Source organism: Mytilus californianus, unplaced genomic scaffold (assembly GCF_021869535.1).
Source record: "Mytilus californianus isolate M0D057914Y unplaced genomic scaffold, xbMytCali1.0.p SCAF_3, whole genome shotgun sequence".
In the NCBI taxonomy this organism is placed as follows: domain Eukaryota; kingdom Metazoa; phylum Mollusca; class Bivalvia; order Mytilida; family Mytilidae; genus Mytilus; species Mytilus californianus.
Window position 1 is genome coordinate 71,327,332 of NW_026262679.1, and position 16,753 is coordinate 71,344,084.

The following is a 16,753-nucleotide window of genomic DNA, read 5'->3' on the forward strand; positions in this document are numbered from 1 at the left end:
TTTTGATATACTAAAGTAATTGGATATTTAGTTAATTAAAAAAGATTCTCAGACAAATTTTGAAAATTTAACAAATTTAAGGTTGGTTTCACTCGAATACAGATTACTTTAGATGTTTTTGACCCCTACTTGGAGAACTGTTTTCAATTTAAAGCTCCAGATTTATATATCCTACTGAGATATTGCTAAAATTGATTTTTGTTTCATTGATAATTAAATATAATAGTTTTAATTTCTTTTTAATTTTAGTTGTACATTGTGTTGGACATGGAATAAATTTGTACCATATCACTACACAACCATCATCTGATGCTAACTGTTATTTTAGGGAATATTTCAGGGCGTAAGTATATATCACGGAAAATTTGAATGAAGAAAGTATGACACAGCATGAAATATACAAGGAATCCAGACAAAAATATAAGAACAATTCAATTTTTTGGAAATGTCTTATATTGCAGACATAATCTTTACATTAGTTTAAATGTTATAGTCAAAGGAAAATTCATAATGAAAAATCTAATAACAAAAATACCATACTAAAAGGTAAATTCAAAAATGATTATATCATAAAATATCTTTTACGTAGTTTATATAATTCAGTCACTAGGATCATTTATATATTTTTCATTCGGTTTAACTAGTAATTACACTTCTTCACTTGCAGGACGAACGTGCTTGCATCTTTTCACTACTGGGCATTCCAGACAATAACAGGTACGTCCAATAAAAACTTTACTTTTTAACGTTTACATAAAAGAAAGCTAATATTTATATTACAAGCATTAAATCAATTATTTGCTTTAAAATATGTATATTTATGTCCCCCTATGTTAGAAAATGTGGAGCATTATATTTTCCCTCATGACACTATGGTTTCATTAACATAAAAAGTATTAAACATATAAATAAGAAGATGTGGTATAAGTGCCAATGAGACAACTATCCATCCAAGTCACAATGTGTAAAAAGTAAACAATTATAGCTCAAAGTACGGCCTTCAAAACGGAGCCTTGGCTCACACCAAACAGCAAACTATAAAGGGCCCCAAAATGACTAGTGTAAAACAATTCAAACAGGAAAACCAACGGTCTAATCTATCTAAAAACAAGAAATTAGAAACACTTATGAACCACACCAACAAACGGCAACTACTGAACAACAGGCTACATGTCCATTATTGATCAATATAATGTGAACATTTTTAAAAATATGTGACGAACTAAGGTTATAGCACATATTTCGCGTTTACTGAATATGGAAATGGGTAGGTGCGATCGGGATATGGAATATTTTGATCAAATGTGCATTTGTTTGAATTTTTTTATGAGGTGACTATTTGTATGCCCTTTATTTTGATAGCACACATTGTAATGTGATAATTGTATTAGCATAAAGTTCTTTTTTTTTAGATATTGATAGCTTTACTTTAAATCTATTGTTACTGATATTGTTATTTATCTGTTTCTTTAGGAATGACTGGAATTATTCTGACTTTGATTGTAATAGTGATGTATGTGTTCGCCATGCCGTTTGTCAGACGTAACCTGTTCAGGGCGTTTTGGATAACTCATAGTTTTTATATCTTACTATATATTTTCCTTATTATGCATGGTCTTGGCAGACTGGTGCAGAGTCCCCTTACTCATTATTATCTCTTAGGACCATTAGTACTGTTTGTTTTGGACAAACTATTCAGTTTATCACGGAATCAGATACTGATTGAAGTAAAACAGGCCGAACTTCTACCCTCTGGTAAGTGTAGTTTGACATTATTTCAATTACTAGTTCATGTACATGCATACATTTGAGGAATATTAAGGAATATGGAAAAAAAATTTATGTTTCGTTTCGAGCTTATGGTCGAAATCAGACATTTGTTGGAACCTACTTAACCATATAGAATACAAGGCTTTTGAAGACTAAACTAAATATCAATTTATTTGAACCGAAAACTTGAGACAAAATATAATTGAAAGAAAAGAAACTTTTAAAAGAGGAAGAACATGTTTGTTGACAAACTAAGTACATGCAATTTTGTTTTCAAGGCTAGTGACAGCATTTTCCGCCGGTCATCGTTTTTTAATACTTACGTATATGATAAATTCCTTAAAACAATTTGTTTTTGTTAGGTATCCTTTCTGGTAGACAATCAGTCTTAAAGGGTGTTGTCCGTCTTATCGCGAGTGCTTCGGTAAATGCATGGTGATATATTTTGTTTGTAAATTTTTATAAAATGAACTATGTAAGTGTGCTTAAACTAACGTTACAACTTAGGCAAAATTGACATTAAACAGTTCAGGCTGTTCTGTTCAGGCGGCTCGCAAATGATTTACATTTGTTTGTTTTCTTATATGAAAATTGTCTTCAAATTACTCCGGTGCAATCTCCGTTATTAATTGAAGTGCTTCTTTAAATCACCGTGAAATATGATATATATTAGGAACATACACAAATGTTTTGATATTTGTAGAAGTGACTGCACTGAAATTCAAAAGACCATTGAATTTTGAGTACAAATCTGGACAGTGGGTACGAATAGCTTGTATAAAGTTGGGAGATTCGGAATATCACCCATTTACTCTAACATCTGCGCCTCATGAGGACTTCTTGAGTCTACATATCAGGGCTGTAGGACCGTGGACAACGAATCTCAGAAGAGTTTACGATGCAAATCAAATAGAAGAGGGAGACAAATATCCACCAGTAAATATAAATTTTACATATAAATATTTGTAACATTACTTGCAAGAAAGATCCTTGATAAGCGTAATTTATTACCTTGCCATCCAAACTAAATATTTCTAATATTTGTGCAAAACCGTATTGACGGAAAACAGAAAATAAATAATTATCTTAGTCCAATCGGTACTCATAATACAGATTGGCCTCGTTTGTAAATATGAACTTGTGATCTACGCTGGTAATAATTGAAATAGCAATTTCAAGCTCCGAGTTAACCTTGTCGCCGATCTACCATCTAATCGTGGATAAAGAACATACAACGTAAGACCAATGAACAAGAAACGGTAATTAAGATATAGGTTATATTTTTTACATGATTTTTAAACATGATCATAGGGTCTCAAAATTACAATAAGCCTCTTAAGAACATGTTTTTTTTTATCAGTTAGAATTAAATAGGAACTAACTTTCAGTAGCCCTGAGTACTCTTAGATCGGAGCCTAATGTGCTTAATGTCGAACTTATGCTTTATGACTTTTTCAACTGATCTTTATAGTGTGTTCTTTTGTTATGCTGTGTCACCACTGTCTCAGGTTATGATAGAATTGAGTGCCCACAGATATGTTTAACCCCGTCATATTCATTATGTGCTTAGCTCGATTCAGTAGTTGTCTTTGATTTCTGTCTTTGATATTTGTTTTCATATATTGGTTAAAGAGTAAATCAGGCAAATTGTTTTCCGTTTTGCATTGTCATATAATTTGTCAAGCTGGGACCTTTTACAACTAGCTGCAGGTTAAATGTATGTTGAAGACCACAGTTCTTTGTAGTTGTTTACAACCTAATTACTGTGTCTATTGTATATAGTTGTCTCATTGGCAAGCATACCACATCTACTTATTTTCACATTTTTAATTTGATAGAGAAAATTAAAAATGCCCAGGGTTGGCGGTACCATAATTATATGTAGATTTTAAAACGCTGTAACAAAATTACTATAAAATAATCAATCTTATACAAAAGAAAAAAGTTAAAGCTATGTGCATTCATAATAATTCCGAATTGTTCTGGTCATACATAAATACGATGACTTCTCAATCTATTCTGATGTAATAATGTCTTTCCAATATTCGTTGAAGGTCGATGACTCAGCACTTTTAAAGAATTTGTTTTAATATCCAAATGTATATCTAACCTTCTTACATTTTTAAAAGTCATTCAAATAAATGAATTATCATAGATTTCGCACATTTTAAAAACGACACAAGTTTTTAGTTGCTTTGATCATCGTGAACAATAATTCCCCATCTTGGTCGAAACAAATCCACCACGAAAATAAATACCACCAAAGCTGATTGAATATAGAGAAAAAATTACTAGGAAATAATAAGAAATACATATCAAATAGTGTTAAACATTATTTGTTATTTCTTTTGAATGATCGTCACTCTAAATCAGAAATACATTTGGAGCGCAAATAAATTATAAGGTAGTTAATATATATCATTATTGTTTCTAGCTCCAATTGCTACAATTTACGTCCGATAGCTTCTAATGTTTTGTGAGCTTATGCCATCACTTGGCGTCCGTCGTCGTCCGTTGTCGTCGTAAACTATTTCAAGAATATTCTCCTCTGAAACTACTGGGCCAAATACCTTCAAACTTTAACTGAATGGTCCTTAGGGTATCTAGTTTATAAATTGTATCCGAAGTTTTGATCCATTATTATCTTGAATATTATTGAAGATAAAGATAAACTGTTACAGCAAAAATGTTCAGCAAAGTAAAACCTACAAAAAAGTTAATATGACCAAAATTGTCAATTGACCCCTTAAGGAGTTATTGCCCTTTAAAGACAATTTTACACAATTTGTTCATTATGTTTGCTAACATTTAAAAATCTTCTCCTCTGAAACTACTTGGCCTAATACTTCTAAACTTTAACTGAATTTTCTTTAGGGTAACTGGTTAAAAACTTGTATCCGAAGTTTTAATCCATTAACAAACATGGCCGCCATGTCTAAAAATAGAACATAGGGGTCAAATACAGTTTTTGGCTTTTATCTCCAAAACTATAGCAGTTTGACAATCAACATTGTCGATAACACTTCCCTGCCAAATTTGTTATCCAAAGATCCGAAATATCGTGAGCCTAAATCCATCAATTGGAAATACAACTTCAAAATACTGATGGATTCAGTCGAGGATTATGCCAGGCAATGGGCTAAACGCGAGAAAGAAGACGTAGATACTCTTTCCGAATGGATTAAGGCTGTGAGGTCGTTGATACAAATCCGAATTAAGAAACTATATGGGCATATCAATACCCACGCTACATCAATTTTTAAAGACCCAAATGTTGCAAAACACTTGTCCTACCTCCATGACAAATATGTTGTTGTCCCCGCAGATAAAGCCCCAAACAACATCGTTTTTGTGTGTAAATATCATTACATAAACTGCTTGATAAATGAATTAGGTATTGACAATTCACTTGGAAACTCAACATATACCCTCACGACACTTACCAAAGAGGAAATCCTAGATAATCATAGGTCTGTTCTATGTTCCTTTGGAATTTCAACCAAAGACGAAGAACTGGATCTTCCATCACTGTATTGGATACCTAAACTACATAAGTGTCCTTACAAACAACGGTACATTGCTGGGTCTTCCAAGTGCTCCACGAAACCTCTTTCTAAATTATTAACATCTATTTTATCAGCAATCAAAGCCGGGCTCCAAAGTTATTGTGAAACTGCCTATTCTAGAGGTGGCGTGAATCAGATGTGGATACTAAAAAATTCCAAAGATCTTTTAGAGTACATACAATCTAAGACTCTCTCATCTTGCAATAGTATTAAAACATTTGACTTTTCTACACTTTACACAAGTATTCCCCATTCCAAACTAAAAGACAAATTGAAAGAGTTGATATTACTTTGTTTCATTAAAAAGAATGGCGAACGTAGATACAAGTATCTTGTCTTGGGGAGGGATAAATCCTTCTTTGTAAAGAATCACTCTGATTCAAACAAAAAATTCTCTGAAACTGACATTATCAAGATGCTTGATTTCTTGATTGACAACATATTTGTTACGTTTGGAGGACGTGTTTTTCAACAGACTGTCGGAATTCCAATGGGAACCAATTGTGCCCCTCTTCTTGCCGACTTGTTTCTTTATTATTATGAGGCTGACTTCATACAGGAGCTTCTTAGGAAGAGAGATAAGAAGTTAGCAATATCCTTTAACTCTACGTTCCGCTATATAGATGATGTTCTCTCACTAAACAATACAAAATTTGGTGACTATGTTGAACGAATCTATCCCATCGAACTAGAGATAAAGGATACTACAGATACAGTTAAGTCTGCCTCATATCTTGACTTACATCTAGAAATTGACAATGAGGGTCGGTTGAAAACAAAACTTTACGACAAAAGAGATGATTTCAGCTTCCCAATTGTGAACTTTCCATTTCTATGTAGCAACATTCCAGCAGCGCCTGCATACGGAGTATATATCTCCCAATTGATACGATATTCCCGGGCTTGTGTTTCCTATCATGATTTCCTTGATAGAGAATTGCTGCTCACAAGGAAGCTATTAAACCAAGAGTTCCAAATGGTGAAGTTGAAGTCATCCCTTCGTAAATTTTACGGACGCCATCACGAGTTGGTTGACCGTTATGGAATAACCGTTTCACAGATGATATCGGATATGTTCCTTATGTCGTAACTACAATACCCTTGTCTTTTCACGAATGTGACTTACCGAATTAGACTATTTACCGGATTTGTAATAACATAAGCAACTCGACGGGTGCCACATGTGGAGCAGGATCTGCTTACCCTTCCGGAGCACCTGAGATCACCCCCAGTTTTTGGTGGGGTTCGTGTTGCTTAGTCTTTAGTTTTCTATGTTGTGTCATCTGTACTATTATTTGTCTGTTTGTCTTTTTATTTTTGGCCATGACGTTGTCAGTTTGTTTTCGATCTATGAGTTTGACTGTCCCTCTGGTATGGTTCGTCCCTCTTTTTTGAGCAAAAGTGACATGGAGTTAAAGTGATGAATAAGTCAAAATCTATCTGGTATGAAATTTTCAGACCAATTGGACCACCCGTTGTAGGGTTACTGTCCGAAATAGTTTATTTTTATGAAATTTTACTGTTTTTGGTTCTTATCTTGAATATTATGATAGATAGAGAGAAAGTATAAATAGCAAAAATGTTCAGATAAGTAAGATCTACAAATAAGTCAAAATAGTCAATTGACTCCTTAATGAGTTATTGCCCTTGAAACGTTTATTTTTTACATTTTTTCGTGCAAACTTTAAATGAATGTTTCTTATGTTATGAAGTTTGTAAATTGTATCCGAAGTATTGATACATTAACAAAGATGGCCGCCATGGCTAAAAATAGAACATATGGGACAAAAGCAGTTTTTGGCTTATATCTCAAAAACTACAGCAGTTAGAGCAAAAGTGAAACGGAGTTTAAGTGATAAATGGGTCATGATCTATCTGTTATGAAATTTTCAGACATGTTCGACAACCCATTATTTGGGTTACTGTTGGAAATAGTTTATTTTTATCAAATTTTACTGTTTTTGGTTATTTTCTATAGTATTAAGATCTACAAATAAGTCAACATGATCAAAATCGTCAATTGACCCCTTAAGGAGTTATTGCCCTTAAAACGTTTTTTTTTTACATTTTTTGTTAAAGTCTTATTACTTTTTCAAAAATCTTCTTCTCTGAAACTACTTAGCCAAATACCTAAAAACCTTAGGGTATCTAGTTTATAGATTGTATTCGGGGATTTGATCCATTCAAAAACATGGCGGCAGTTTATAAAAATAGAACATAGGGGTTAAATGAAGTTTTTGGCTTTCATCTCAAAAACTAAAGCAGTAAGAGCAAAACTGACATAGGTGAAAGTGTTAAACAGGTTTAGATCTACCTTTGAAGTAATCTTCAGACCAATAGGACAACTTATTGTTGGGTTACTGTCCAGAAATAGTTAAATTTTAGGAAATTTTACAGTTTTGGGTTCTGTATTATCTTTAATATTATCATAGAAAGAAAGAAAGTGTAAATGACAAAATTGTTCAGCAAAGTAAGATTTACAAATAAGTCAAATGCCTATTATTAATTTTTGTTTTCTCTTCTGATCCTTTATTGCTAACCGTAATGTTGGTAAAAGTTTTTGATGAAATCCATACTTTTGCTATAACCATCTTAACGAATTTTATTTGGAAATGCGCTTCACACGCATCATACATAGAATGGTTTTTCATTCGACCATGCTATAGGTATTAGCTGCAATAAGGCAGCAATTCAGGAACACAATATTACACATATAAACGAGCGAAGGTCAGCATACCGTCACCATATTGACTGACATTTTTACAAATAATCAATTCTACAAAGACTACAAAATATCTCAATAGATATAAACGTGTTGAAATCGATTAATGACAAAGAGTCATGACTGGTAATGGACATACACATATGGAGGTGAAATACAAGTTTTTGTGTGTTTAATATCACACAAAATAAAGAATGAAAATGTGCCCTCCCCCCAAAAAAAACTAATTATTAATTCAGGTGAATCAAATTACAAAAGGTCTCAACAGCTGAATTGAATCAATGCTATGAAATAAGGAATGTTCGTACGCATTTGAAGAAAGATTGAACATATCAGTTAAACTTTTGCTATTCATTGGAGAATTGATATTTCAGAAACTCATGCCGTAAGCACTTGTTATCTGTATCATACGTTTATTTTACAACCACTGTGTCTATTCAACTGCTTGTTGACTGCAAGTCACCAAAGTTGCCAACCGTAAAGTAGAGGGCTTTATTATTGGCATGAATAAAATGATACATACACACTGCACAAGTTCTAATTATACTTAAACAGATATTTGACATTTGGCGACACTGGCTGTTATTCGAGATATTAATAGTCTATAGGAATTTATCATGTTTGCCTTACTATCGTTTTAAATACGAATCAAGGTTCAAATAGATAAATCAATATTTAGAAAGATTTTGCCATCTTTGGCGATGATATTAACACTTTAACTACAGTGGGTACGAAAAGACTTTTTAGTTAGTGTTGTCAAGGGTACTTGTTTGTCCATCGTTGACGATGTCAATGTAATCGTTGACGAATATGTCAGTTTTTTTGTGTTGTTTTGGTGCTGACCCTTTGACACCATTAATCTATTGTGATTCGTTTCTATTGATATTAATATGTTTTTAATATAATTGCAATTTTACTTTTCAGTTATATGTTGATGGTCCATTCGGCGAAGGCCATCAAGATTGGTATAAATATCCCGTTGCTGTATTAGTTGGTGGTGGCATTGGCGTCACACCTTTCGCATCAATTCTAAAGGACATTGTTTACAGATCTAAATCTCCTGTAAAATTTCCATGTCAAAAGGTAACCTTTTTAAAACATTTATGGAAATTATCCTGCTTTAAAAATCTAACAATCCCTCTCGATTTCTTCAGTTAGAACTTAAATGTCGGTGCAATTTCACTTTACATACAATGTCACCCTTGCAGTCAATTAAGGTAGTATAAGTTTAAGTTCCATAAGTAGTTACGAACAAAGTAAGCTTTGCTATAGCAATAGAGATTTCGATTGCAGAGCTACAGGAAGTGGGAATAATCGCAAGCATTTTTAAAACGTAGTGAGAAAAGGTGCGACAGCAGATTAAAATTAGGAATCCAATTTCTAGGTATTATGATATCAAGGAAATTGTTGAACCAATGCATGCATACATACGAAACGAAGTCCTCTGTGAACAGTTTTTTTTTAACTTTTATTTTTGTGCTAACGTCATTTTTTGTTTTCTTGTCTTTCGTTTTTGCTTATGTGCTTTGTCTATATGCCATTTTGTTTTTCTTTGTTGATATAGTTGTTTGTTTTTATAGTGATTAAGAGTATAACACAATGTTGACTGCTGTACCCCAATTGTTGACATTTTTACCTATCATGTCTGTTTGTTTTGCTCATACATTGTTGTTAATATAATGGAATTCTATGTGACTGTCACACAAGTGAGGGGTTTAGCTAGCATCAAAACCAGGTTTAATCCACCATTTTCTACATAAGAAAATATCTGTACCAAGCCAGGAATATGACAGTTGTTTTCCATTCGTTTGAAGTGTTTGAGCTTTTGATTTTGCCGTTTTGAACTTTCCTTGGAGTTCGATTTTTTGTTATTCTATTTTTTATTAAGAATCCATAACGTATAATCGACGAAAAACATTTCTTGGGACTATTAATCGGAAATTTTTGCTGCTAATTAACTTTCGGGTTTTATTGCCGAAGTTTGCCGATTGTGGCCTATTGATATTAAATCAACATTAAATCATGCAGCACGCGAAAACTAAGTGAGATGATAGAGCGATGTATAGTTATTTTATTTCCCATGCGTTTTAATTGTTGATTAAACTTTGTCATAACAATTGTTAAATAATTGGTGTATTTTTTGATAAATTTATATCAAGTGAATTAAGCATCTCTGTCAGATTGGCAGCGTTGACTTACTTGATCTGTGACAAAGTCAGTTTGCCACATTTTTTGCTGAAGTAGATTTTTAGAGATAACAATTTATCTTATTTAGTAACATCGTCATAAGAAAACGCATGATATTTGTTAAAGATCTAATATCTCAATGTCGTTAAAACCCACGTAGTAGTCCATTAGCATAACCCCCTTTACTGTAATTTTCTATTAGAATTGTTAGTCGTTATATTTTTAAGCCGTATTTCATTTCGTTTCATTAGGTCTATTTCATTTGGGTTACCCGATCTCAAAAACAATTTGAATGGTTGACAGACGTGATTCGTGAGGTTGAAACCAATGATACAAATAACCTGGTGGCTACACACATATTTATCACTCAGTTTCAGCAGAAATTTGATTTGAGAACCACTATGCTGGTATGTATGGTAATACTATTGTAATAGTTAGCAATTTACGAGGAAAGAGAGAAAGAAATAAGCATTTCACCAACATTTTTATCTACTTCCATCAAAGTTGAACACGTGCTGGTTATGACTACACTGTTGAAAGGCTTTCAAACTTTTAATTAAACATTGCGTTAGTTAACTTCTAGTATTTAGTAGGATAGTGCTGTAAACATTTTCTCCTGAAATTATTTAGATATATTCTTTTTTCATTGCGTACAGAAGCTGTACTAATTGTTTAAAGAAACCAGTTGTAAAATGTAGCGAACTTATTCTAGACAGTCAATCTGTTTGCGTTTATTTACGATGCGAATATTGAATTGATCAACAGCTGTCTTTCTATTGTATTAACTAGTGATATTTTTATCTTGATTCCATCATCCTCGTTTTTCTGTATTTTTAGTACATATGTGAGCGTCATTTCCAAAAGATTGCAGGAAAGAGTTTGTTTACTGGCTTGGAGGCAAAAACACATTTTGGACGACCAAACTTTCAAGATTTTCTGAAGTCACTGAAATATGAACATCCTAATGTAAGTGAACAAAAATCATGCACCTAATTCGTTTTGTAAGGAAATATTTCCGAAACGTCTAATTATTCTTTTTCGATTCGAAATATATGATTTTGTAGCATCTATAAAGTATTGTTCACAACGAAAAGAATGGTGCGTCTACAGCTGAATTGGTATAAATTTATAGTATATATGTAGTAAGGTTAAAACAATCTGCAAATAAACAAAAAAGTATGAAGATAAATCAAAATAACATATAACAGTTTGCATCACTAACTTATTGATATCTGTCTCACTAGAAATGAGTGTTAATACCTGTGGATTTTTTTCAGGTTAAGCAAATAGGAGTTTTCAGCTGTGGTCCTCCACCAATGACTTTACAGGTAGAGAAAGCAAAAACTGCAGTTAACAAGATAGAGGGATTTCCCACATATTCACATCATTTTGAGAATTTTTGACACATTCAAAAGAATTAGAAATGTGTGGTTTATCTTCATGCAAACGTTTTGATAAATATGCCAGTCCAATAACGTAAAAAATATATACATAGTCATCTATTGTCACATTTAGCATATATTTTACATTTATACTGCCTGTAAATTTCATTACAAAAAATATTTGCATGTATTTACTAAACTGGTGTTGAACATGTCCAGTCTTTGGTGGTTTGGCTTGAAAATATATTTTACATTAAATGTTGTTATGCTAACTTGTTTTATTGTAGACAATTTCTTATCATATTGCAAAACCAAAATTTTTAGAACTTGCAAATTAACAATTTTTCTGTCCTATTTTACAATTTTTCAAAATGAAGATACGATAAAAGCTTAACTTTTATAAAATAGACTGCTAATAGAGTTCTTAGAAAATCATGTGACGAAATAAAAGAAACTTTATATTGTGTACACGTATAGTGTATCTCTTATGATATATTACTGGACGTTGATATATAAAATGTCTCAATTCCAATCATTCCTCATCTACCTTTTTTGTCAAACGTTGTTAACTTAGAATTATATGTTTAAAGAAAATTTTACATACAACCTTTTTATGTATTTTAGGGTATTGACATAGATAAAAGTCGTCAATGCAGTTTATGATCATAAAACTTTTTTACATTATTTCATTCACAGTTGAATCTTTGGAAATTTCCTTTTGATATTTTATTCGGTTGAACTAGGCTTAATACAAACGCAACTCATTAAAAAAAAAGAAAAGAAAAAAACTATCCCAGTAATGACACTGTGAAATCAGAAAAGCTCAAGAGCCTTTATGCTTGGGAAGTCAGACAAAAGAGATAAAAATTGAAATATATGTAAATCTTTTTAAATTAACGACTGAAGAAAATTTACTCGATATTTTGAGCATAACAAAAAATTTAAAAGGTCGTTGTAATAGCTGATAATATGACTAAGTACTAGAATAATCTCATTATTTTATATCTATAACAAAACGAGTGAAAAAAAGTAGAAAAAAATGAAAAAACAGATGTCACTTCATCCATCTAAGACCATAAAAATAATCCAAAACTGGTTACCAAACCTTTGAAATATACGACTTAATGCAAATAATAACTTTAAATCTAAAAAGATAGGAATCAATTCTGTGTTTGATATATTAAAACATGATCAATACGAAACTGTTAACATAAGGGGTTTATTTTCTCACTTTGTTCACAGACATCTGTTATTAAGATCTCAAAATATTAGCAACAAATGATTGATATACTTAAAATAAGTATAAATGTATATATACACATCATTATTTTTAACTTAGATTTTTTTACTCATAAATATACTTTTCATAAATATACGCATTATTAATTGTATACTTTGATTACTTCAATATTGTATCCATGGTTTAATCAATAAAATGAGGATAACTATTTTGGTATAGCACGTTATAGTATCCATAATGAACCTGTATGATAAAATGAGAAATATGATCTAACCAGGCTTAAAGTTTGGTACGTCAGACGTCGACTCGTCCATCCATCACTCATTAGTGGCGCTCGAATCAAAAATATTAGAATGCTAAAATCAAAAGCAAAGCTGTAGAGTAATTATATCCAAAAATTTCAAAAGTAGTCTCAAATACGGCTAAGGCTTTTTTGAATGAATTTTAAACAATTCAAGCATACAAAATGGCGTATCAATGATATTGCATGTCAAAACAAACATGCTGACTACTGGGTTGGTGATACATGCATCCTCGGGGTCAAAACGTCCCCCAGCAGTGGCATCGACTTAAGTCAACAGCATGACAATAATAGCATATTGTGAAACAAAAGTGTGTAATGTTGTTAACCATTTGACCTTTAAAATTGGAGACCATATATATATTTCTTGGCGTATTTTATCATTTGACCCATGACACTCCATTTGAAAAGAATGCGAATTAAGAGTTATCTAAGGTACCAGGATTATAATTTAATACGCCAGACGCGCGTTTCGTCTACATAAGACTCATCAGTGACGCTCAGATCAAAATAGACCCAAAATTCCCAAAAATTTTGCCAAATACGGCTAAGGTAATCTATTCCTGGGATAAGAAAATCCTTAGTTTTCTGAAAAATTCAAAGTTTTGTAACAGGAAATTTATAAAAATGACCATATTATTGATATTCATGTCAACACCGAAGTGCTGACTACTGGGCTGGTGATACCCTCGGGGACGAAACGTCCACCAGCAGCGGCATCGACCCAGTGGTGTAAATAGTTATCAAAGGTACCAGGATTATAATTTAATACGCCAGACGCGCGTTTCGTCTACATAAGACTCATCAGTGACGCTTAGATCAAAATAGTTATAAAGCCAAACAAGTACAAAGTTGAAGAGCATTGAGGACCCAAAATTCCAAAAAATTGTGCCAAATACGGCTAAGGTTATCTATTCCTGGGATAAGAAAATCCTTAGTTTTATGAAAAATTCAAAGTTTTGTAACAGGAAATTTATAAAAATTACCATATAATTATTGTTGAGACTACACATATCCCTTTGGTAATTCAAAAAAAAGATAAAGGCTCAAGTTAATGACATATATATAGACAAACAACAAAGAACAGTTTCAATAAATGAGATGCTGGATAATTTATTTAATATTCCTGAAATGCACCAGTAGATTTAAAGAAAAGCGGGTCATTAACAATTTTACAATTTTGATTGCTTTCGTAAATCTGTATTTTCTCCTTTTTCCTCATTTGTATCCATAACTGTCTTCCTCCGGTTCGCTTGATTTTCAAGAACTGTCGTTTATTAGATCCTTTTTGCCTTGGACCCAATAAGTTCGTTGTAATCCTTTCCCCTGAAATAAAACGCAGATTGCTAGTACATATAATTTGTGATTTCTTCCAATTCTTTGAAATAATTTGCAATATTGACTCTTGTGTTCTGAATTACTGAAAAAAAAACACGTATTTATATATACAATTTCTTAAGACGATGAAGGTACCAAGTAACAATGGATATAATTTGAAAGTTTTACAAGTATATTTAATACCTTTATTGGAAGCTCCCCACGGAAGGTCAGGTCGTATCGATTTGTTGGATATAATATTTCGTATGTTTGCTGACTAATGTGTATTCTCGAATCTAAAAAAAAAACAATAAATCTATTAATTGATCTAACACTCGATTTGGTACAGATATATCGATGTTCATACTCTCCCGGTTCAAATAAATATATGCTGGAGTACATTTACTCAATCAATAATCTCCAGCATAATTACATATTATTAATATCAATCGCCATTCAAAACTATTGAAAACTTCTTCACTAGAGTTAAAATCCAAGATATTCCGTCTTCATTCTGCTACCATCTTGACTTCGTTGAGTTTCAACATACGAAATGAAAAAGTCAATGCAGAACAAATTTAGTTGAGTATTGAGTATAAATGTAAGCTGATCCCAACGAAATAATACTAATCGTCTAATCCTATGAATAATCCGGAAGTATTATTTACATGACTGACGTTATAATCTTATCCAACAAACATTCTCGCAAATTTCTTAATTGTTTTTGTTTTCATGCTTACTCAGTACTTGTAATTTTGTAATGTCGCTCAATGAAACATTTGCAATTAAAATAGGATTATTACTGAAGAAACATTTATTGTCGAAATGCGCATCTGATTATAAAAAAAAAGGTACTGTTAATGTTGTTACCCATTTGATGAAATTCTAATTGTATTAAAGCATTGCCTTTTTGAAAACAAGAGCAACCCGCTTAAGTTTTGATAAGTTAGTGAAGGACAATTTAGAAGGTTTTATTTGTTGTGTCAGTCTTCAGTTTTTTATGCCCCACCTACGATAGTAGTAGGGACATTATGTTTTCTGATCTGTGCGTCCGTTCGTTCGTCCGTCTATCCGTCCGTCCGTCTTTTAAGGCCAAATTAGAGTTTTGAACCCAATTTCACGGTCCACTGAACATAGAAAATGATAGTACGAGTGGGGCATTCGTGTACTATGGACACATTCTTGTTATTCTCTTCTTTAATATCTACTTTCAATTATAGATTTTGAATGTAGATTTTGTAAGATTGTTTGTGTGGAAGAAATGCTCTTTACCTTCTCCGTGTGATTCCATTCTTGATGCAGTGTTAACTGTGTCCCCAAATAAACAATATCTGGGCATTGTTCTCCCTACTACACCTGTTTAAAGCAAAAAAACTTTTATATCAAAATCAATGTATTAGATATCACACAATTATAAAACTCACAAGATGTGCGTTTGCAACAACAACAGACTTGATTGTAATCAAATCACAAAAGAAATAAGAAATTATGTTGACAAACTGCAATGGTGTGATTGTCCTGCAAGACATTTATTCAAACCTTCACAATGTTGAAAAAAGTAAAATAACAAACAAACCGAACTCCAATGAAAATTCAAAACGGAAAGTTCTTTATCAAATGACAAAATCAAAAGCTCGGATATATCAAACGAATGGAAAACAACTGTCATATTCCTGACTTGGTACAGGCATTTCCTTATGTAGAAAACGGTGGATTAAACCTGTGTTTATAGCTAGCTAAACCTCTCACTTCTATGACAGTCATATAGAATTGACAATCATACAAAAAAGATGTTCTTCTTTTTCGTTGTTTAAAACTATTCCGTTCGGAATCATAATGAAATTCTTTCCCGCCATGAAGTGTATATTGATAAAATAACTACCGGACTGTTCTCATATTAGACTGGAATCCAAGAAAACTGTTTAAGAAAATTTGTATAAACACAAAACAATGCACCCTAATGCACCAAGTATACTAATAAGGGATTGAATATTGACAAAAGTTCCAGGTCAAAATTTATCAAGTCCCTCAGAACATGTCGGAGTTGATCAATTCTACCTATATAATCAATTATTATAACCTTCTATCTGCGTTTTATTAGTTAAAGCCAGACGGGACAACAGTAAATAGTAAACAGGAACAACGTTGCACTAGGTATGTTTATCAACAAAAAAACTGTTTTTTTTAAATTTCTAATTTTGGTTCATTTGTATGTTTTGGAGTTTAGTGTCCATTCCATTTCTCTTAACTAGTATATATTATTTTTAA

The 16,753-nt window shown here is 32.2% G+C and overlaps 2 protein-coding genes across 2 annotated transcripts in view; one reads left to right on the plus strand and one right to left on the minus strand.

Annotated features, from left to right (window-relative positions):
* LOC127734992 (dual oxidase 2-like) overlaps positions 1–13,075 on the plus strand; it is a 53,375-nt gene extending 40,300 nt beyond the window's left edge. The window contains exons 24-31 of the mRNA XM_052245050.1: positions 250–343; positions 668–717; positions 1,474–1,755; positions 2,474–2,706; positions 8,983–9,141; positions 10,497–10,652; positions 11,083–11,211; positions 11,523–13,075. Of these exons, the coding sequence (XP_052101010.1) occupies positions 250–343; positions 668–717; positions 1,474–1,755; positions 2,474–2,706; positions 8,983–9,141; positions 10,497–10,652; positions 11,083–11,211; positions 11,523–11,648 (1,229 nt within the window). The 3' untranslated portion in view covers positions 11,649–13,075. The remainder of the gene's footprint in view (positions 1–249; positions 344–667; positions 718–1,473; positions 1,756–2,473; positions 2,707–8,982; positions 9,142–10,496; positions 10,653–11,082; positions 11,212–11,522) is intronic.
* A 119-nt stretch (positions 13,076–13,194) lies between these two features.
* The window catches only part of LOC127733634 (atrial natriuretic peptide receptor 2-like), a 43,736-nt gene continuing 40,177 nt past the window's right edge, over positions 13,195–16,753 (minus strand). Inside the window, exons 13-15 of the mRNA XM_052242951.1 lie at positions 15,758–15,841; positions 14,690–14,781; positions 13,195–14,494 (exon numbers count right to left, since the gene is read on the minus strand). Of these exons, the coding sequence (XP_052098911.1) occupies positions 14,429–14,494; positions 14,690–14,781; positions 15,758–15,841 (242 nt within the window). The 3' untranslated portion in view covers positions 13,195–14,428. The remainder of the gene's footprint in view (positions 14,495–14,689; positions 14,782–15,757; positions 15,842–16,753) is intronic.